The sequence below is a fragment of the Canis aureus genome, chromosome 21, assembly GCF_053574225.1.
Source record: "Canis aureus isolate CA01 chromosome 21, VMU_Caureus_v.1.0, whole genome shotgun sequence".
Classification (NCBI taxonomy): Eukaryota; Metazoa; Chordata; class Mammalia; order Carnivora; family Canidae; genus Canis; species Canis aureus.
In genome coordinates, this window is record NC_135631.1 from 1,849,183 (window position 1) to 1,870,613 (window position 21,431).

At 53.0% G+C, this 21,431-nt stretch overlaps 2 protein-coding genes across 7 annotated transcripts; both read right to left on the reverse strand.

The window, feature by feature from the left end:
• Positions 1 to 131: 131 nt before the first annotated feature.
• Positions 132 to 5,007, reverse strand: B3GAT3 (beta-1,3-glucuronyltransferase 3). 2 transcript variants are annotated; one of them, XM_077862008.1, is made up of 5 exons: positions 4,760 to 5,007; positions 3,459 to 3,633; positions 1,499 to 1,859; positions 999 to 1,303; positions 132 to 642 (listed from the first exon to the last, which is right to left on the reverse strand). In XM_077862008.1, exons 1-5 carry the CDS (start codon positions 4,839 to 4,841, stop codon positions 603 to 605), a joined length of 963 nt encoding a protein of 320 aa, XP_077718134.1. In that variant the 5' UTR covers positions 4,842 to 5,007; the 3' UTR covers positions 132 to 602. The 2 variants fall into 2 exon arrangements, with proteins under 2 accessions (XP_077718134.1, XP_077718133.1); XM_077862007.1 differs by having other exon boundaries at positions 1,013 to 1,303; positions 4,760 to 4,989.
• A 1,409-nt stretch (positions 5,008 to 6,416) lies between these two features.
• On the reverse strand, positions 6,417 to 21,274 carry GANAB (glucosidase II alpha subunit). 5 transcript variants are annotated; one of them, XM_077861993.1, is made up of 25 exons: positions 21,137 to 21,274; positions 18,302 to 18,406; positions 18,047 to 18,155; positions 17,680 to 17,807; positions 16,873 to 17,052; positions 16,342 to 16,407; positions 15,461 to 15,530; positions 15,205 to 15,292; positions 15,021 to 15,117; positions 14,586 to 14,766; positions 13,845 to 13,998; positions 13,396 to 13,631; positions 13,188 to 13,314; positions 13,003 to 13,082; positions 12,382 to 12,525; positions 12,185 to 12,281; positions 11,774 to 11,875; positions 11,352 to 11,595; positions 8,901 to 8,965; positions 8,629 to 8,705; positions 8,446 to 8,520; positions 8,136 to 8,249; positions 7,901 to 8,013; positions 7,656 to 7,756; positions 6,417 to 7,518 (listed from the first exon to the last, which is right to left on the reverse strand). In XM_077861993.1, the coding sequence occupies exons 1-25, from the start codon at positions 21,172 to 21,174 to the stop codon at positions 7,409 to 7,411; spliced, it is 2,901 nt and encodes a 966-aa protein (XP_077718119.1). In that variant the 5' UTR covers positions 21,175 to 21,274; the 3' UTR covers positions 6,417 to 7,408. The 5 variants fall into 5 exon arrangements, with proteins under 5 accessions (XP_077718119.1, XP_077718120.1, XP_077718121.1 ...); XM_077861994.1 differs by having other exon boundaries at positions 15,205 to 15,288; positions 15,457 to 15,530; XM_077861995.1 differs by lacking the exon at positions 16,342 to 16,407.
• Between the last annotated feature and the right edge of the window lie 157 nt (positions 21,275 to 21,431).

Below are 21,431 nucleotides of genomic sequence, written 5' to 3' on the forward strand. Positions count from 1 at the left end.
CTTCAAGGGGGTGGAGGGCCCTGGGAGAACTGATTTCTATCTGATAAAGAAGCCGGGACTCCCAGGTCCTGACTCTGGTGAGGATCAAATGCAAGAACCAGACGTGCGTTACAAAGGAAACCAGAGGCCCCTCCAGCTCATGATCTTTTATTCTGGAGGTGTGGGGGGGTGGGATCCGCATGCTCAGGTGGGGAGGGTCCAGCCCAGCTCCTCCAGCCCCCCAGCCCATGCCTAGCCCCAATAAGTTACCCAGTTGCTTAGCAGCCCTCCTGAGTGTCTGTCCTTCTGCCCCACCCCAGACCGAGCTGACCTGGCTCAACACAAGGGCCGCTTGTCCCCAGCCTGTGGGCAGTGCCACATGGCAGGCTGGGGGAGAGGAGAAGCAGCTGGGCCACGCTCTGGGGCTGAGGGGGCAGAGGAGCCACCCCCTGGCTCTGAGGGGTCAGGATTTGGAAATCTGCCGCCCAGGCTGGCCAGGGGCCCAGTCCCCCAGCTTCGTGCCTGACGAGGTGGTAGTCAGGGGCGGGGGTGGGGGGGCCGCCATCACACCTCAACAGCTGGGTCTGAGCCTCGGCCCTGCCGCTGTAGCTGTTCCTCCTGCTTCATCTTGGGCTTCTCTGTCCGTGTATGCCACACCAGGACCTGTTGCGGGAGCATTTCAGTTAGAACTGGGGCCCACAGCATAGCCCGAATTCTCTTACTGCTGCCTCTACAGACATAGCATTAGATTCAAGTGTGCAGGGCAGGGGCTGTAGTGCCTCTAAAATAGGGCTTTCTCCCCTTACCCCCTCTGGGCTACATGGGTGCCCAGGTGATAGAGTGCAGGAGACCATTTCTTTCCCTGGCTCCCAGCTCCCCCTCCAGGAGAGTAAGCAAGGTTGAGTCTGAGCTCTGCAGGGTCCTTCCTTGTTCAAACAACTGTCCTTCCCCTCCTCCCCAAAACCTTCCTCCACATTCCCCATCACCCTTCCATATCCCAGAGCCAGGTTTCTACCCACCTCCAGCCCCTTACCCGAGTGCAGTTAGCTGCCCGGGGCTCCAGGTCCTTGGGATCCACAAGGTGACTCAGGAGACTGCTCTCCAGGTGGCCCCGGGGAGCAGTAGCATCAAACTGGGCATTGGGCTTAGCCAACAGCAAGGACAGGGCAACAGCAAATCCTGCCATATCCACTGGGAAGGGCCTGTTGGGCTCCCATGCCGTGTGGAAGCCCACAACCCGGCCATCCTGTACCTGAGGGCCCTCAAATCGCAGGCCGCCCACCAGCCCCACGGGCCACACTGAGACACCACGGGTCCAGCGCATCTAAGAGAGGTCAGGAGAAAAGAAACAGACAGGGTGGCCCAGGGGCAAGGGAGCAGCAGGAAGGGCCAATGGGCTCATTCTGCCCCACTGCTCCCCATCTTCCCACAACATCTTTCCAGAGAAACACCAGTAACCAAGGGAACAGGTGAAGCTGGCTCCACCTGCCTCCTTCTCCATCCCCACCCCAGGGCTCACCTCCTCAAAGAGTTCCCGGCTGTAGGTGTTGTCATCATCAGCAAAGTACACGACTCCCCGGGTGCCGGCTGGGGGGGGGTCCTTCTCTCCCCCGACAGCACCCCCTCCACTCCGGAGCCAGTCGAGGGCCCTGTTGCGTTGTTCTACACCACGGGGCCGAACCCAGCCTGGCTCACCCTCTCTGAGCCGCTGGGCCTTGGGGGTGAGGACCGCCAGGTGTGTGAAGAGGAGGCCCGAGGCAGCCAGCAGCCCTGAGACCAATGGGGTGGGGCCCTCAGCATCCTCCACCAGCAGCCAATGCAGCCGGGGCACCAGGCTCAGTGTCTGGGACAGCCGCACCAACTCCGCTTTCTGCACCAGCCTGCAGGGGAAAAGACACGGAGGAGGGCAAGGGGTCGGGACCATTTGCTCACTCCCGCCAGTATACATAGCTTCTCCCGGGCCCCTTCTAGTATCCCCCACAGCGTTTGCCCAACCAATACCCAAATTCCTCTTCTTGCCTGTCAACTTCACACCGCACTCTCCTGCCCTGCTCCTGCAGCCCATGTCTGGCACCCGCCTCAACCCCAGGGCTCTGGCTGTGGGAGACTACAAGTTAAGGGCACAGGCTTTGGAATCAGACAGATCTAGGTTTGAATGCCAGCTCTGTAACTTAGTAGGTGAGACACTGGGGGAAATGGGTCAGATCTCCCCAAGCCTGTTTCCTTGGCTGTGAAAATGGGAATAACAGCACTTTACAACTTTACAACGATTTTGTCTTAAAGGTCAAAAAAAACTTTTTTTTAAAGATTTTATTTATTCATTCATAAGAGACATAGAAAGAGAGAGGCAGAAACACAGGCAGAGGGAGAAGCAGGTTCCATGCAGGGAGCCCAATGTGGGACTCGATCCCAGCACTCCAGGATCACGCCCTGAGCCAAAGGCAGACACGCCCAACTGCTGAGCCACCCAGGCTTCCCCTTAAAGAGCAAATTTTAACGACTTTCTAAAATACCAGGTGCTCTTCCTGGGTTTCCAGGATGAGAAATTTAGATGAGCCCTTTGCCTCATTCCTCTCCAGGAGAGGATTTATCTAAGGTTAGACAGGAAACTGGGAAGGTGTGGCCCAGTCTTTTCTAGATTTATCCCTCAATTGCTCTGCCTGCCGTGGGGTTGGGGCTGCGTGTGTGGAAGGGGACAGGGTCTAGAGCTGCCTGTGCTTCCATGGGTCAGCCATTTGATTCCCCTGAGGTGTTGGCAGGCTCTTTAGCTATAAACCTAAAACCAGGTTCCCCAGGGGTTTGTACCAAAATAAAGTTACATTTTAATTAAAAAAAAAAAAAAAAAAAAAGCCCTTACTTAGCACAGTGGCTGGTAGAGAGTGAACATACCACAAATCATAGCTGGGGTAACTGTTTCTAGACCCTAGTATGACGGTAAGGCCAGGCCCTTTTCTACTTCAATTAGCCTGCGATCCCCAGACTTTCTCACCAAAGGATCCCTGAGAGAGTGAATTCATGGGCAAGCTCAGCACTTCTTTGAAACTTTGTTATTCTATCTTAAAATTTGTTAGGAACTGTGTATTCGGGGATCCCTGGGTGGCGCAGCGGTTTGGCGCCTGCCTTTGGCCCAGGGCGCGATCCTGGAGTCCCAGGATCGAATCCCACATTGGGCTCCCGGTGCATGGAGCCTGCTTCTCCCTCTGCCTGTGTCTCTGCCTCTCTCTCTCTGTGACTATCATAAATAAATAAAAAATTAAAAAAAAAAAAAGGAACTGTGTATTCTATTTCATAGCATACCCCTGTTTTACTAGAAAAACAGTCATTTCCCCACAAATCTTTGAGGACTGATGTGGTTCCTTTATCCTGTCATTTGGCATGCCCTCACCTCCAGAACACCCTCTAGCCCAGTGCCTCCCCAAACTCCATCAACACCAACATCCTGGCCCTGGCAGGCCTCTTGGGTACACCAGACCCCATACCTGGCATAGGTGGGGGTAACAACATAGATAGTAGGCAGGGCCTCAGGTTCAGGGGGCTGGGCAGGGGCAGGGGGTGGGCGCCGGAGATCAGCTTGCAGCTGGGAAATCCTCAGATCCTTCTGCCGAAGCTGCTCTGCTGCTGCCCGCAGGGGAGGGAGGCAGTCACATGGCTGACCTGGTCCCAGGAAGCAGGGATGGGGGCAGAGAACCACAGCATGTTGAGCATCCCAAAGGGGCAGAACGTTCTCATTCAACTCCTAGCCAGTGTAGGGGGAAATCTCCTGACAGCTTCCCCAACAGCCTCTTCCACACCTCGGGGGTGGGGGGGGCTCACGGTCTCAATCAGCAGCCCTCTCCAACCACAGTCAAGTCCATCTGTTACAGCTTTCATTTGGATATTGAGCTGCTCATCCGCCTCCAACCCTTCTACTTGCTGATGCTCACGTTGCTGCCTTCTAGAGATGTAAAGAACAACTAAATCTCCTGAAACAGGGCAGTCTTTTAAATACCTGAAGATCAAGCCCTGAGCCGTCTGCGTAAGCGGCAGAGTTCAATCTGTTCCCGTGGCTGTGTGACCAAAGACTCATAAAATTCATTGATTCCATTATTGGATAAATATTTATTGGAGGCTCCTCGTGGGAGGCACAGCCTCAGGTGCTGCGGATACAGCAGGGAGGAAAGCAGACATGGTCCCTGCCTTCATGGAGCTTTCGGTTTAGTGGAGGAGGCAGGCACTGAGCAAAGAAACGAATTAGTAAAATTGTCACGAGCTGTGATAAGGGCCACGAAGGAGACGTATAGGATAGAGTATAAAAGAGAGTCCAGAAAAGGCAGTGACTCTAGCTAAAGTGGCCGGGGAAGGACTCTCTGAGGCGGTGACATTTGGGCTGAGACCTCAAGGGTGAGAAAGAGGCGACCGGGAAAGAAATGGGGGAAAAGCGCTGCAGCCAGAAGGGACAGGGTAAGCGCTGGAGAGAGCAACGCGCCTGGGCTTTTCGAGAAACTGTCACACAGCCCGTGCGGCCGGAGCGGAGCGAGCGAGTGGGGGAGGTAAGGGGGTTGCCAGGGCGGATGGCCACAGGCCACGCGGGGCCGCGCGGACTCTGGAAAGGGGCCCGCAATTCCTCCGAGGTGCGGCGGGGGCCGCGGCGCGTCCCAGAGAGGAGAGCCCGGCTGCGGCACGGGCTGTCGGGGGCCGAGCGGGCTGCACGGTGCCTGCGCGGGGCTTCACCCCCAGGGCGGGCTGCAGGCGGCGGGCGCCCTCAGGCGGGTCCGCCGCACCCCCGCCCCGCCCCGCTCACCGAGCTGCACCAGCGCGTAGAGGAGGCCTGCGATCGACACCAGGAAGTAGGCGAGAAACACGTTCTTCAGCTTCAGCTTCATGGCCGTGCGGCCGCCGGCGCCGGAGCAGGCGGGGTCCGGGGGGAACCGACGGGGGGTCCCCGCCCCCCATCCGCCAGCCTGCAGACCCCGCCCCTGCAGCGGCCCCGCCCCGCGGCCCGCCTTCCTCACGCTCCTCTTCACCAGCTCCCGGGAGCCGGGGCCGCCGGCGCCCGCCCGCGCCCACTTCCGGTCACTCTGCACCCCGCCCCCCGGGCTAATTTCCGGTCCCGCCGCCTAGTTCTGGGAACCACGGGAGTCGGTGACGTCACATCCGGCGTGGCGTGCTCGCGTGGCGGGCGGTCAGTCGCCTGGCGGGAGTGACTTTGAGACGTTTCCCTTGGTCTCCAGACCCAGATTTCATTTAAAAAAAAACAAACAAAAAAAAGTATTTATTTATTCATCATAGACACACACAGAGAGAGGGACAGAGACAGGCAGAGGGGGAAGCAGGCTTCATGCGGGGAGCCTGACGCGGAACTCGATCCCGGAACTCCAGGATCACGGCAGGTGCTAAACCGCTGAGCCCCCCGGGGATCCCCATTTCCTCATTCTCATTCATTCATCCCTCAGCCACGGGACGCCATGGCTACAAATGCTTGTTTCATGAATGAATGAAATCTGGGACTTCTCTGTGCCCGGCCTGTGCTCTGGGCGTCCCTCACTCATTCCTCACTCTAGTCCTGAGACAGGTGGTATTGTCCCCATTTTACGGACAAGTAACCAAGGTCCACAAAAACATGAAACCGCCACTATGGAGTTTTCTGTGTGCCTTCGAGGTACCTGTCTCCAAAACCAGTACGCCTCCTGCCCTCCCCCCCTTTTTTTTAAGATTTTATTTACTCATGACAGACACAGAGGGAAAGAGAGAGGCAGAGACACAGGCAGAGGGAGAAGCAGGCTCCATGCAGGAAGCCCGACGTGGGACTCGATCCCGGATCTCCAGGATCCGGCCCTGGGCTGAAAGCGGCGCTAAACCGCTGAGCCACCCGGGCTGCCCCTGCCCCCCCGCCCCCCCCCCCCCCCCCGTTTCTTAAACGGATGACAATAGGAGGCAGGGAGTGGGGTGCCAAGGGAGTGCACTACGTCCCAGCAAACTAACTGGAAATATTTCTTGAGCTAAGAATTCCATGAGCACATTCCCTAACTACTCAGGTACAAGCCTTCCTGAGCATTTTCCCTAAAAAAAAAAAAAAAAAATCGTTTCTTATAATCTCTCAAGACTGATAAGTCACTTTACAAAATGGAGTGATCTACTTCCTGTCACTGAAACAATGGGGAATTTAAAAAAGTGATGCCAAAGAGAAGCAGCCTTTTTCATGAGAACATCTGACTATAAAGCTGTTTCTATTCAAGACGGACCCCATCAGCTCTGGTCACCACTGTTTAAGCCTCCTAAAATCTGATGACCTTGCTGGACTCCTCTATGAAAATATTGGCATCTAGCAAGTTGAGGAAGACGTACTCACTCATTTTGCTGATCTAATGAGGTTTATGCTGAAGCTAGATGAAAATGTCAGGCCCTCAGGCTTCTAAGGGTCTGTGGTTCAGGTCAGAACTAGAATCCGGACACCAACAGTTATTTATGGTTTATCTCTTTATTGTTTCTCCTTTTATCAAAACCTGTCACAGCTGGGGGCCAAGAGGAAGTAAAAAAAATTGCCACAAATATTCCCCCTTGTCCCCAGTCAGTCTTCCCCCACCCCTCACCCAGAGCTTCCCACCAACCCTGGGCACACATGATCATCTCCCCCCACCCTCAGCCTTCTCCCAGCAATAAATACAGGTGATCGTGATTCGATGAAACCAAAACAGATTTCTCCATCTTAAATGCCCCCAAAAGGGACAAAAAGGGGGCAAAAGAAGTTTAATGCTGATACCCTCTTCAGGAAGAGTGGAAAACTTCTTTCCCCCAAGGGACAGGGGAGATAGAACTGCCCCTGTCAGAACTGCAGCAACTCTAGAAGCAATCAGGAAGAGAAAAGGTTGGGATGGCAGGGAAAAGGATGTTCTTCAGCAACCTCACTCCTTTGATCCATTCATCCCTTATCAGGTAAGGGGTGGTCCCAGTGTTATCAGTGGGGCATATAAAGGGGAGGGCTGACAGAGAAGAATTAGGTGAAAGAAATAAAAGGAGAGAGAGCAGTTTGGCGGGGAAGGGGAAGGAGAAAAGGAGCCCTAAAGCTCACTGCCCTCATCTTCCAAGAAACGGCATCAACACACAAGAGGTATGAATGAAGAGCGTTTAGAGGAGATTCAGGGCCCCCAAAAGAAAGAGAAGGGAAAGCAAGGGCCTCATGGTCCCTGGTCTTCACAGGTGACTGTGCTCCAGTTAGAGCAACAGAGTGTTGGGGGGTGAAAGGAGACTTGGTGTCAGCAGGGTGGCCAAGGTCAGGAAGTCACAGGAAGCAATTCAGAGCCCAGGGACAGCTTCTCATCCTGCCAGATGTTGGAAGAATCTGAGTCTTCAGATAAGAAAGGTGAAGTCTGGGGAAGGTCAAACTCCAAGGCAGAAGGAAGAGGAACTCTCATCACCACTGCACCCCTCCCACCCCCCAATATCCCTTGGGTTATCGCAGATGAATACTCCAGTCAGATGCCACATTGACGCCAGGCTTGCGCAGGATCAACACAGAGGTCTCAGGGTCATGCTGGAAGGACAGGCGGGTTTCGGGAGATCCTGGTGGAGAAAAAAGAAAGAGTTCCATGACCATAGCAACAGGCTATGGCAGATCAACTACTTTCCTACAGGCAAGTCTCCAACCCTGCTGCTACTTCCCCTCTCTCCCCACCCTGGGAGCCAGTCTCACCCCTCACCTTTTGTCTGGAGTATCACAGCTGCTGGCTTTCCAGCCCCTATTATCACTACCCGCTCAATCCAGACTGGTGTCTCAAAATAGCCTTTGGGGTCTGCTGAGCTAGAGGGAACAAAAACATATCCCCATCAGGGAGAAAGAGGTCAGAGCAGAAGGACGGAGGAGCCCCAGAACGAAGTCACATGTAAGAAAAGAGCACAGTTCTCTGTGAGCATCCCCAAGGCTACCAAGGAAAAATTTCATTACCTGGAGACAAGAGTGTTGCCAGAGAATGAGAACCGACGCAGCAGGAACTCATGGTGAGTCTGATAGTTGAATGTGTGCCCATCATCTAGAAAGAGCTCTCCTTGGGCCGTACCCTGAGCAGGAAGTGGGACAGTGAGAGCCCGAGCCCAGGAAGGAATGAGCAGCACTCCCCCAGGCACCAAATCCCAGGAAGGCAGGCAAAGGGCTAAGAGTGCTCCCCACTCATGTGGCTCACCTGGGGGCTGAGAGCAACAAACAGAGTGATGGGGTCATCCTTCATACAGTCAGAGGAGCGCCGCACACGCATCCATCGAGGGATAATTGTCCCTCCACGCTGGAACACCGGGATCTAGGGCAAAGGCAGTGATGGGATGAAGTTGCCCCATTGTCCTGACGATTAGACCAAGGGCAGATTGCATAGCCTGGCAGCATCTTTTGCTCTTGCCCATCTGTGCCCACTTAGGTACCGGACCCCAAAGCACACACTCTCTCCTTCTGGAGACTTACAGGCAGATAGAGCTAGCAGCTGGGCCAGGCATACTCACACTGCTTAGGGTTACAGGCAGGTACAGGGTCTGGGGACCATAATGCTTCTGGTAACTCTGACTGTCATACCACACCTGTGGGTGGCAGGAGACAGATTAGGTCATTGCACATCCTATCCATCCTCTTCAGCCTTCACCACTTTCCCCATCACACACACCCCTTCCCTTTTTTCCTTAACTCACCTCCCCTTGGCCAGGCAGATAAACCTGCACGCCATGAGCCCCGGAGTCTGATACAGGGTGAACCAGTAATGCATCGCCTAAAACAAACGAGAATCAACTGTGAATTGAGGGGATCAGTTCTCAGAAAGGAAGCACCAAAGCACCTGCCACCTTGTGCCAGCGGTCTCACTCACTCCTCCTTCTCTGGGCATCCACAGACATCTCTCCCACAGGTGCTTACTTCTTCTCAACCCTATCCCAACCCACCCCCAACTGTCTCCTCCATTTCTCACCAAGCAGGAACTGATCATCTATACTGAAGGTGGTCACATCCTGAGGATAATGTACCCACAGGGGCCTAGGAAGGAAGCAAGACAAGAAAGGAAGACCTCTTTGGCAGAGGTCAAAGATGCTATCCCACGAACTGGAGTTAAGCACAGCACAGAGGTCCAAGCCAGGAACTTGCAGCCAGACAGATCAATCACTCTGTAGGCCACAGCTATGCAACCTACCCTTGGTCTAATCATTGAACTTCCTAACCCACCTCCTCCTCCTTCCCTACCCCCTCCTGAAACTATCTGACATGCCAACTTTCCAGTGGCCAATTTCATTGCCCTAGATCAGGTCGGATTTTCCTACATCATCTCCTACCCCTCCCTCTGGTTCTTTACCCCCAAGACACATTGGTCTTTCTGTTTTTAAATTTTATTCATTTATTCATGAGAGACACACACACAGAGAGAGAGAGAGGCACAGGCAGAGGGAGAAGCAGGCCCCATGCAGGGAGTCCGATTCAGGACTCGATCCTGGGTCTCCAGGATCAGGCCCCGGGCTGAAGGCAGCACCAAACTGCTAAGCCACCGGAGCTGCCCTCAATTCCACTTTACAACGTCTAGAGTGCACTAGCTATCTTTCTATTTTCTATTCCTGGAACACAACAACCTCAATGCCACTTTTTTTTTTTTTTGAGGGAATTGAATGGAATAGTGTTTTTGTTTTTTTTTTTCTTTCAAAGACTTTATTTATTAGAGACAGAGAGAGAGAGAGAGACAAGCAGAGGGAGAAGTAGGCTCCATGCAGGGAGCCAGACGACGTGGGACTGGATCCCAGGTCTCCAGGATGATGTCCCGGGTCGAAGGTGGCACCAAACCGCTAAGCCACTGGAGCTGCCCTCAATTCCACTTGAGAAGGTCTAGAGTGCACTAGCTATCTAGCAAGTGCACTTGCTATCTCCTATGCTAGAAACATTATTTCCTCTAGATCACAAAAGTCCATCTTCCTCATTAGTCAGGCCTCATCTCACATGCCCTCTTTTTTTTTTTTAATTTTATTTATTTATTCATGAGAGAGAGAAAGAGACAGGCAGAGGGGGACAGAGGGGGAGAGAGAGGGAGAGAGAGAGAGAGAGAGAGAGGCAGAGGGAGAAACAGGCTCCATGCAGGGAGCCCAATGTGGGACTCGATCCCGGGACTCCAGGATCACGCCCTGGGCCAAAGGCAGGCGCTAAACCGCTGAGCCACCAGGGATCAGGGATCCCCCTTTCTTCTTTTAAGTAAGCCCCACACCCAGCATAGAGCCCAATGCTTGAACTCACGACCCTGTGACCAAGACCTGAGCTGAGATCAAGAGTTGGATGCTGGGATGCCTATGTGGCTCAGCAGTTTAGTGCCTGCCTTTGGCCCAGGGCATGATCCTGGAGTCCCGAGATCGAGTCCCACATTGGGCTCCCTGCAGGGGGCCTGCTTTCCCCCTCTGACTGTGTCTCTGCCTCTGCCTCTCTCTCTCTTGTCTCTCTCATAAATAAATAAATAAATAAAATATTAAAAAAAAAAAAAAGAGTTGGATGCTTCAGGGATCCCTGGGTGGCTCAGCGGTTTGGCGCCAGTCTTTGGCCCAGGGCATGATTCTGGAGTCCCGGGATCAAGTCCTACATCAGGCACCCTGCATAAAGCCTGCTTCCTCTCTCTGCCTGTGTCTGCCTCCCTCTCTCTCTCTCATGAATAAATAAATCTTAAAAAAAAAAAAAAAAAAGGGATCCCTGGATGGCGCAGCAGTTTAGCGCCTGCCTTTGGCCCAGGGCGCGATCCTGGAGACCCGGGATCAAATCCCAGGTTGGGCTCCCTGCATGGAGCCTGCTTCTCCCTCTGCCTGTGTCTCTGCCTCTCTCTCTCTCTCTGTGTGTGTGACTATCATGAATAAATAAATATTAAAAAAAAAAAAAAAAAGAGTTGGATGCTTAACCAACTGAGCCACCCAGGTGCTACTCATGCATCTTTCTTTTTTTTTCTTTTTTTTTTTTTCATGCATCTTTCTTCTTCAAAGGGCCATTTGTAGGGCAGCCCAGGTGGCTCAGCGGTTTGTAGAACCAAATTCCATTACCCTGTTCTATTTTTTTAAAAAGAGCTTATTACTGTAGGCAATTTTCTTATTTGCATATTTGTGTACATGTCTGTTTGTCTTGCTTCCAAGGAAAGAAGGATACTTGTCTACCCTGTTTCAGGCTCTGGGGATAGTAAGGAACAATGCCTGCCAGTAATGTTGACTGCTCCTCATCCCCATTTAGGCTCTTCTTACTCTTGACTTTATTTTTTTTTTTTAATTTTTTTTTTTACTCTTGACTTTAAAACCAGAATTTCCCCCTTTACAAGGCCCTGGTGAGTGGCAAAGAGGCCCAAAATGGAGCCCAGTCCCCACATCCCTCAGCCCCTCAGCTCACTCTACACAGACCCAACTGAATGCCTCACCTCATGACAGGAATGCCTTCACGATGGGCCTGATAGAAGAGGGTGTACCAGAAGGGCAGCAAGGAGTATCGCTGGCCCAAGGCATCTCGGATTATGTCATGGTACTGAGTTGGTAAGAGCCAGGGCTCTCGCCGCCCAGTGTCCAAGTGTGCATGTGCCCGGAAGAATGGCTGGTAGGCACCCATCTGGTACCAGCGCACAAGCAGTTCTGGCTCTGGATTTTTGAAGAAACCGCCCACGTCCGCTGGGAGAGGGGAGGGAAGAAACAGGTTGGAAAAGAGGGTAAAGGAGGGCTTCTGCCTAAGTAGCTCCCCCACACCCCACCCTAGACTCTCGGCTCTCTCTGTTCATGCCTGGGTCCTGTGCCCTCGGCCTTGTTCCTCTCCCACCAAACCAAGACCCCAAATTCCTCCCCGTCTCACCTCCACAGAAGGAAAGTCCCACCAGCCCCAGGCTGAGACACATAGGGATAGAGATCTTCAAATGGTCCCATTCAGCAGTGTTGTCCCCTGTCCACACAGCTCCTAAGAAGAAGAGGGAGATGGAGTTTGCCAACAGCAAAGGGGCAGCTGACTCCTCTGACCCGCCACATCTCTTCTAGGGCCCCCAGGGTCCTGCCCAAGATGGCAGAATATACAACACTTGAAAGGGGACAGGACCCCCCCAAGTCCCTGGCTCCTCTTAAAGTGTGTGGGTGGGGGTGAGGGGGGATGCAGCGTACTACTCTCAGAGGACAGCTGCGTGGACAGACTTCTTAGAGAAGCAGGCCTTGGTGCACCACTCTTCCCATCTGGCCTTCACACTCTGCTACAGCTCTACTCTCCAAATCTTACCAAAGCGTTGGGAGCCAGCGAAGAAAGCCCTGCTCAGGACAAAGGGGCGCTCTAGGCCCCCAGAGCGCAGCACCAGCCCATCAGCCGTTGCCATGTGCTGAATGGGGACAGGAGAAGAGGGGTGGTGAGGAGCAGAAGCCTGTCGTCGTCACGTGCACGTTCCCTAGCCCTCAGGCTCTCCTTGCTCAACCTCTTACCACATAGAAGCCGTAGATGTTATGTACATCTCGGTGCTCCCAGCTCCCATAGTGTTGGGCATCCTTGAGCATGGTAACCTCAGGACCATTGAACACAGACGGTTCGTTCATGTCATTCCAGACATAGAGGTTGGGAGCTGAGCCCTAAGTAGACAAGGCAGAAAATGGGGACAGAAGGACAGAAGGGAGGAAGACAAATGGTAAGAGTAGAGAACTCCTAGGAATCCAAAAGAAGCATCTCTCAGGGTCTTCCCAGGATCACGAAGACCTCCTGATAAATACAGGTGGCCAGGGGCGCCTGAGCAGCTCAGACAGTTAAGCACCGACCATTGGTATCAGCTCAGGTCATGCTCTCAGGGATGGGATCAAGTCCTGTGTCAGGCTCCACTCTCAGTGGAGAGTTGGAATTTCTCCTCTGTCTGTCTGTCTGTCTCTCTTGGCCCCTCCCTTCATCCCACTCCCCCAAGCCTGCTCTCCCCACCCCGTAAATAAAGAAATAAATCTTAAAAAAAAAAAAAAAATTACAGGCAACTGACCACAGCAGGGCTGACTGACAAAGAACGATGGAGTCTGGGAGGCCAGGTGGGAAAGACAGATGCAGGTAGGAGAGGGGCTCCATACCTCATAATTATCAAAGCTGAACATGTTAGCCCACCAGGCCCTCATCGTGGGATTGGTAAAGTCGGGGTAACCAGCGGCGCCTAGGACAAGTTCAGGGTGGCTGTCAACCTCCAAGGAGCAAAATGGCTACCAACCGATCTCCCTGGCCTCACAACAGCCTCTCCCTCAATTCTGGGGCCACTTACCTGGCCAGCACCAGCCCTCGTAGTCAGAGCCATCCCGGGTTTTAACATACAGACCCCGGCTCTGTAACTCTTCGTGCACGCGGTAGCCAGAATCCACCTTGATGTGGGGGTCCACGATGGTCACCAACTGCAGGCAAGGAATGGGGTGGTCAGAGCTCTCCAGGCCTGTTGTGCCAGAGCAGACTGAGTATGGCCGCAGTCCTCTTACCTTCCGCCTCTTGGAGGCCAAGTGTTGGAGCATGGTAAGGGGTTGGGGGAAACGGCTGGGGTCCCAGGTGAAGTACCGCTTGCCATCAGCATGCTCGATGTCCAGCCAGATGACATCACAGGGCAGGTTATGATCATCGAAGCCCTGATCAACTTCCAGCACATCAGCCTCATCCCGGTAGTTCCAGCGGCTCTGGTGGTAGCCGAGGGAGAAGAGCGGGGGCAATGCCTGGGTCCCTGCAGGCACGGGGGTCACAATGGGGTCAGGCCCAACCCAGGGCCACTGGGAACACCCAGAAATTGAGGAAGACAAGTCGACTAGACAGTGAGTGAAGGGTCCAGGGCTAGGAAGCAGGCTGAGGCACAAGACTTTGAAAATACAGTCCCCCCTCTCAAGAAGACAGGGCCAGTGAAGGAGGCTGCTGGCTAGCAGCAAGGGGATGCACATACCTGTGAGACTGGCATACTGCCGGAACACATCAGAGACAGAGGGGCCAAGCAGCAGGAAGACATCAATGATGCCACTCTCTGACATCCAGCGGACATCAGTCTGTGGGGTCTCCCCGGAGCCTTGTAGGTAGTCTAGCATCTTCCCAAATAGGGTCTACAGAGGACCAGAGACACAGGTCCAACACCCACCCTCTTCTTCCCTGACCCAGAGACTAAGCAGCAACGCTCTCCTCAGAGTCCTCACACCGCTGGGTCCTAAGGAGTCAGTCTGGGCTGAGATTAGATATCACCCCTTCAAAAACGCTTTTCTGGACCACACCATCTAAAACAGCACTGTCTCCATCCCCTACCCTGTGACCACATTTCTTTCTCAACGCTTCCCACCACAGAATTTGTCCTGCCTTCTTACCTACGTAACATCTGTCTTCCACCCTGAGAATGAGAACGTTTCCTACCTTAATGAACAACATATCCCCAGCACTTAGACGTTTGGTCAATAACAAGTGTACTGACAATAAATGTAGAAAGAGCAATACTTTCTCCATGAATGTGTGTTTTCTGGGAATGACCAGGGAACTCAAATGCTGCTCTCAAGGCTCAGGACTCCTTTTCCCACCCAGTCCCTAAACAGGTATCCCTGTGAGCCTCCAACCAGCTTCTTCAAAGTAAATGCCCCTAGCACACCCATTTGTCTCAGGCCTGAAGACATACTCTCGTACTGCTCTCTGCCTGCTTGCTCACCTTCCCTGCAGTGTTGGAAGATATGTCAACCCAGGTCTCTGCAGCATTGAGCCAGAAGATGCCCAGGTCTCGATGAGGACTGTGTGCCAAGAGCACAGGCACAGACCCATACAGGGCCATGGGATTGTACAGCTCGTACTGGAATACATCCAAATTGTAGAGGCGATACGGCTCCCCACCCCTGCAGGCAGACAGACAGACAGACTGGCCCTAGGCTATGGCACTCACAACCTCCACCCCACAGATACAGGTGAGTGATAAGAAGTGGCCCCCCTGCCCTTTCCCAAAGGAGAATTTTTTGATCCCCAAAGGGGATCTGGCCACAGGAAGTGATCCATGCTTGTCTGAAGTATCCAAACTGCACAACACCACCCCACAGCCCTAATGTCCAACCCATCTTTCCCCCCATATCTTGATGGTCACCATGGGACTCACTCAGTGACCTTTAGCCTCAGGTTGTCTGCATGCTCAGGGATCCCATATACATGCTCCATGCCTGGCAGAGAGAAGTCCAAACCCACAGACGTGGGGCCTGTCAAGAAAACAAAAGATGGGCTCCAGAGCTTCTGTTTGACAAAGAGTCCCTGCATCCCTGCCCAAGGCTCTCCCAGTCCCTCACCATATGGCTTGCTGTCAGAGTGAGTTTTGAATGTCTCCTCCCAGGCTCCTGGCTCATCTTTCTCTGCCTTCCCCTGGGTCTCCTCTGGCTGTGAGGAGGAAAGCAGACCACCTCCAATTACATACTAGCTCTCTCTTCCCCCACCCTTTTCTAAATCCCGTCCCCAATGGGGACACTGAGCTCAAGTTTCCTGTGGGCCTTTCCCCTCCAACCTTCCAGCCAACCCTGTGCCCAGCCACCCAGCCAACCAACTTGCCTTGTCACCATCCCCAGGTGCTTCCTCGGGCTGGGCCCCACCGCCCTCAGCTGGGTCTTTTGATCCTTGCCTGGAAGGTAGGAGAGCTGTCTGCTCCAATCCAGAGGGGGCAGGGACGAGGGGCTAGTGGAAGGAGGGGTAAGGGAATAGAGAGCCAAGGGTCCAAAGGAACGAAGGCATTGGAGGAAGGGACTGAACGTTAAAGCTTGGCAAGGGACCCCAGTGAATGGATTAATGTGCAAAAGACGGGGAGAGAAATGAGAAAGGGAAACGAGTAAATGCTACCAGGAGGTGCCTTCCACACACAGGACTAAATCATCAGCCTCTGCCTGCCTTCCAGAACAGACAGGCAGGATGGTTCAAGTGCCTGGATGGGAATGTCAGTGCTGGCTCTGCTGCTTCTGAGAGACTCTGGCCCCAACTACTTCCACTGGGCCTTAGCCTCTTGGCCTGACACCAAGGCTTTACAAAGCAAGTGGGTCATACTATGGTCAAGCCTCTACAGATATATGCAGGGACTCAAACAAGAGATTCTGCCAAAGAATGCTTTCAAGGGCAGCTGTCAAGCAGTTCTATCTAGAGCCTCAGGGCACCCCAGCTGAGAGCCAGAAACCCCAGCATTAGGCAGTATCTCTCCACCCCCTTGGCAAAGCAAGAAGCTCCCTACATTCCTCAAGGACTTCCAGCATGTCATCTTCCTTCTCCCAGAGGGCTCCCAGCCAGGGAAACAGGGAACAGGGACCAGATACCACATATCTGGGGAAAGAAGGGTGAGTGAAGGGCAGGGCATGGGAAGGTCTGGGACACCTTCCCCTGGGGGCCAGAGTGAAGGGCGGGTAAGGGCAGAGGAACAGATACAGTACCAGTGGCCATGGATTTACCTAGAGAAAAGGTTCTTGATCTTATCCCAAATGCTACCGAGCGTGAGACTAACTTTATCCGAGAAACTGGGGCAGGAGGAGATGGGTAGGGAAGGGGAAAAGGAGGCACAAAACCAACACAAACACAGAAACATAAAAGTGAGTTTCAGTCGACAAACTTCCAGAGATGGGGGGTAGGGGTATAGGAAACCAAAAAAAAAAAAAAAAAAAGGAAGAAAATAAACCTGGGAAATGTGATGGTGTGAGAAGGGGAAGAGGGAAAGGCAGACCCAGGCAGGCCTCCCAGAGGAGGTGCCCAGGGTACAGCTCAGGGACAAAAGTGACTTGCCTCCTGGTCTGTACAGGAAATGGAGAAAACCAAGACTGGGTCTGCTTCCTACCTTCCCTGAGAACAGCTTCTCCCAGCCCCCAGCCCCTACCTGGTCTGGTGGTCCTGCCACCCTGTCTCCTCCCAGGGACCCAGTGTGAAATCCACCACATCCCCAGGCTCTTGCACACTACGTCCATTCCAATCCCAACTCCCATACTCACGGGACCCTGGGGGCCCTCTGGTGCTCAAAATCCAAGAGTCCTCGGGCATTGACACTGAGCAGAAGACTGCGGTCCTCTAGCAGGTCCAGGCGGAATGGTTGCGCCGTCAAGATGATTTTATAGGGTCCCTCAGCCACCGTGAGCTCCACACTGTTGTCATCACGGCCAGAGACAGAAAGCCTGAAAAAGAGATCAAAAGGGATACAAAGAAGCACAACAGGCCAAGACTAGTGAGGACTCTCCAGAAGAGGGGGCTGCTAAGAGCTATAGGTCCCCTGGCACTGGGGACAGTGCCAGGGGAGACAGATTGACCAAAGGAACCTAGGAAGAGCCTGGCAGCTGACCCAAGCATACTTAGAACTTTAAAATGTTAACAGAGGTAGCATGGCATTTTGGTGAGGAAAGGAGGATTATTCAATAGTGAAGTCAGAAAAATAGATTTCCCAAGTAGGAATAAAATGGTCCCAAATTCCTACCTCATACCAGTTACTTGTATCAACTCCAGACAAATTATACCTTAACATTTTAAAGATTTTTAAAATTTTTTTTTAAACTTTATTTATTTATTCATGAGAGACACACAGAGAGAGGCAGAAACACAGAAAGAGGGAGAAGCAGGCTCCATGCAGGGAGCCGGACATGAGACTCGATCCCAGGTCTCCAGGATCACGCCCTGGTCCGAAGGTGGCACTAAACTGCTGAGCCACCCGGGCTGCCCTAAATAAAATCTTTAAATAAATACATAAAGGTTCACTGGGAAGTAGAAAAGGACTGTGGAAATGGGTATATTTCTCAGGAATAACTTACCGAGACGTTGGGGGATCAGCCACCAACACATCTGGCACCCGGTATCGGGGCCGCCGGGGCTCCAGTTCATCAATCCTAATGCGAGTCATGTTCTTTTGAAGCCCCTGGAGCTCCAGCACCAGCACTACCTGTGGAAGCAGAGTTAGATCTGGAAAAGGGACAGGGCTACACCATGGAAAGCCCTCTGAACCCACTCCCTCCTTAGAGCTCTCTTGCTTCTAGTCCTTTCCCTAAGGGACCTGAGATCTGAATTCCTCATAAAATCCCTAGATGGCTGGGATAGGATGTTGGCTATAGGTTCACCTTTGCCGAATTACCCCTTAGCCATTTCCCCACTGCCACTGGCCTCCTCCTTTTCTCCTCTGACCTTAGTGATCTCATTGATCAGATGGACTGTGAGGGCATCAGGACCAAGCTGCAGAGAGTCCAGCAAGGCTCGGTACGGAGAGAGGCCTGGCCGTAAGCTTCGTTGCCTCCTGCCAAGTGAAATGGGTAGGTGGAAAGGTTCTTCAATGTTCTTAGGTCCCTCTACCACCTGCAGTGTCCCCAGGTTACGCCCCATATGCCACAGCACCTCCCACATTACCCTATCTTCCACCCCACTCTCCAAGAAATATCATACTTGCAGAAGGAACTCTCTTCACAGGTCTTAAAGTTGCTTCTATCCACAGCAAGGGTAACTCCCAGGAAGACTCCTAAACAAGTGAATACCAAACCTGTCCCAGATCTAAGGAGGAAAAAAGACAAAGAGGGAACCATCAGCACAGAGGTGAGAAAAGGCCCCACCTTCAGAGGGGAAAGGCCCCTTTCCACCACAACCCTAAAAGGGGAGAAAGAGTCTGGTTAAATAGAAGAGAAGGCAGAATGGACATGGGATAATAAAGTGTCTGGCCTGAGGAGAGGATTCTCGCATCTTGCCTTCAAAAGGCAAGTGGACAAAGGATGGTTGGCCTTCAGAGGCCCTGGTATTGACTCTGGTTACATCAGCTACTCAGAGGAAAGGAGCAGTAACAGCCAGTCTCAGGGGAAGTGGTGGTACCATGTGAGGAACAGAGAAACAAAGCAAGCCATGCCTTTCCACGCAAGGAATTAAGTGGAGGTACAGTAGAAAAGTTAAAGATGTACCCTCAGGTAGCCTGTTGTCACAATACCTAGTCCCAACATCCCTAGCACCGTAGGCATCCTGTTCCTCTGATTTCCACTCCTAGATGTCCAAAGTAAGTCACCACTATCACTACCTAAGCCTAACAAGAATAACAGCTACATGTATTGAACCCTAACATGCCCCCACGGGCCCCAATACCTGCCTATATCCCTAGTTTCCAACCCTGCCCGCAGTTCTGAAAAGTGCCAATCTCACCCCCACAGATTCTAATCTAATTGGCCCAAAGTGGGGCCTGGGCATCAGAGTTTTTAAAATCTTCTCAAACAACACTAATGGGCAATCATCATTCAAAACCACTTCTTTATACACACTACCTCTTTTTCATTTCTTTTGTTGTTTTCTTGGTGAATGTAAGGTTGGGTTTTTTCCCAGATGGGAAAACTGAAGCATAAAAGGCTAAGAATCCATCCAAAACTGAATTGCTAATAAGGAGTGAAACTGAGATTGAACTCAGCTCTGCCTGACTCCAGGCCCATGTACTTCATGACACACAATATGGCACACTACCTATACCAGCAGGGCCTGCCTCACTGAGGACCATTACCCCAAGGTTACTGGAAAGTCACTTCCCCAGTGTGCTATCAAATGACAGACAAGGAAAAAAAAAAAAAAAAGCAAATGACAGACAAGGGACTAATCCAATTATTTAGACAAGTTAGTATGAAAGATACATTCATCCATTCTGGGTAAATCCTAAACAGAGGTTCTCAAACTTTATTTATCTGTTAAGAATTACCTGCAGTGTTTATTAAACGCAGATTCCTGAACCCCAGGAATCTGCATTTTAAGCATGCTTTCCCAGCAACTTGATGTGGGTTGTCCAGGAGCACACTCTTAAGTGTTCCAAATAGGAAGAGAAAACAAAAACAGGCTTCTTTTAAGTCTTAAAACTTTGCAAACTGCTAACAAGGTAACTAAAGACTATATACGTTGTATCCAGCATTAGCCTCAGTATCTGCTTGAAAGCTAAAGGTAAGGAAAATCACCAGAAAGGAGAGGGCAGAACAGGGTAAGCCCTGCAGTTCCAGAAGAATGTGCAAGCCAGCCAGGCCACACCGAAAAGTGAAGAAAACACCAGGCACTATCTTTTGATAGGCCAAGCAGGAATAATTAGTAGCAAAACAAGCAGAAGAAATGCTACCAGAAAACTCAACAGCAAGACTTGTGGCCCAGGTCCTAAGGAGTGACTGCAGCAGGTCCCCTGCATCACTGACCCCGTCTACCTGCCCAAAGCGGCAGTAATCAAAAGTAAAGTGAGTTAAATACCTCCTGGAGTCCTATTTGTACAATCTATACAATGGGGTCGGAGAAGTGCCAATGAGGATAGGAGTTATAAAAGATCTTTCGGATGTGACCTGTTGGAAGGCCCTAGGAACTCAGGGATGACTTGAACACTCCAGAGAAAGAGGTGGTCACAAGCCAAAGTCAGAAATGAGCCGCAGGGTAAGGTGCACCCGTTTATTGTTTCAGATCACAGGCTTCCAGAGAGTTTACAGTCCAATCTTTTTTTCACTGTTGGTGACAGTACATGCCTCTCCCCCCCCCCCCCCCCCCCCCCAGTACATCCGTTACGTCCAGGTAAACGCTTTGTGGCGCTGGTGATTGTTTCCAACCGTTTAGGTTTTTTGTTTTTGTTTTTGTTTTTTCGGTAATATAAACTCGAGAGCGCAGATCAAACCGTTCGATCGCATGCTGTGTTTGCGCACCAACATCCAGCAGACCACGAATTTATGGGATCCTGCCCCAGCCGAGCCCAGCGACCGTGAACACGGAACAAGTCAGAGTTGGTGTCCACGTGAAGACAAGGGCAGGCAGGGCAGGGTCCTGGACTCTGGGGGTGTAGGGCAAGAAGGGTAGTGCAGGCGGGACAGCAGGCCGCGGTGCTTCCCTGCTGAGGGGCCCGCAGGGCCAAGGGACTGAGTTCCCGTAGGCCCGGCCGCGTCTCGTCCCCGCCCGGATGGCCCCGCGCACTGCAGGAAGGAGGCAGCGTTAACCGTCGCGAGCCGCCGAGGGAGGGAGGGGGCAGCTGAGAGAAGGCAAGGCCAAGGACAGCGAACGGCTGCGGCCCTCTCGACCCGCCGGGATGGAGCTGGGAGCCCCAGAAGGGCCCCCGACGCCGCGCGGATCTACAGCGAGAAAACCGAGAGCGCCGGAGGCCGCCTCCGGAGGGACAAAGAGTGCTCACGAGGCCAGGGGTGACGGAGTCTCAGGAGGGCATACAGGAAGAAGAGCTATGGGGTTTGGGGGACACGGGGGCGTCCCGGGCGTGCACCCGGGTTCCGGGCTCCTCACCGCCTCCTACGCGCCGCCACTGCCGCTACCGCCGCCATCTTGTGCCGGGTTTGCTCCTTGACCCCGGGCCTCTCCTCCCCGCCCCGCCCCGCCCGCGTTGAGCCACGTCTCTTAGGCCCGCCCCTTCCGGCCTTCTGATTGGCCCGACCCGGGAGCGGCCGGCCGGCCGGCCCGTGGGCGAAGCGCGCACAATAAATGCCCGCGGTAGGCGGGGGCGAGGGCGTGGCCCGAGGGCGGGGGCGGGATTGTCCAGAGCCAGGCGCTGTCCGACTTTGCCAGCTCTGAGCATCAGACA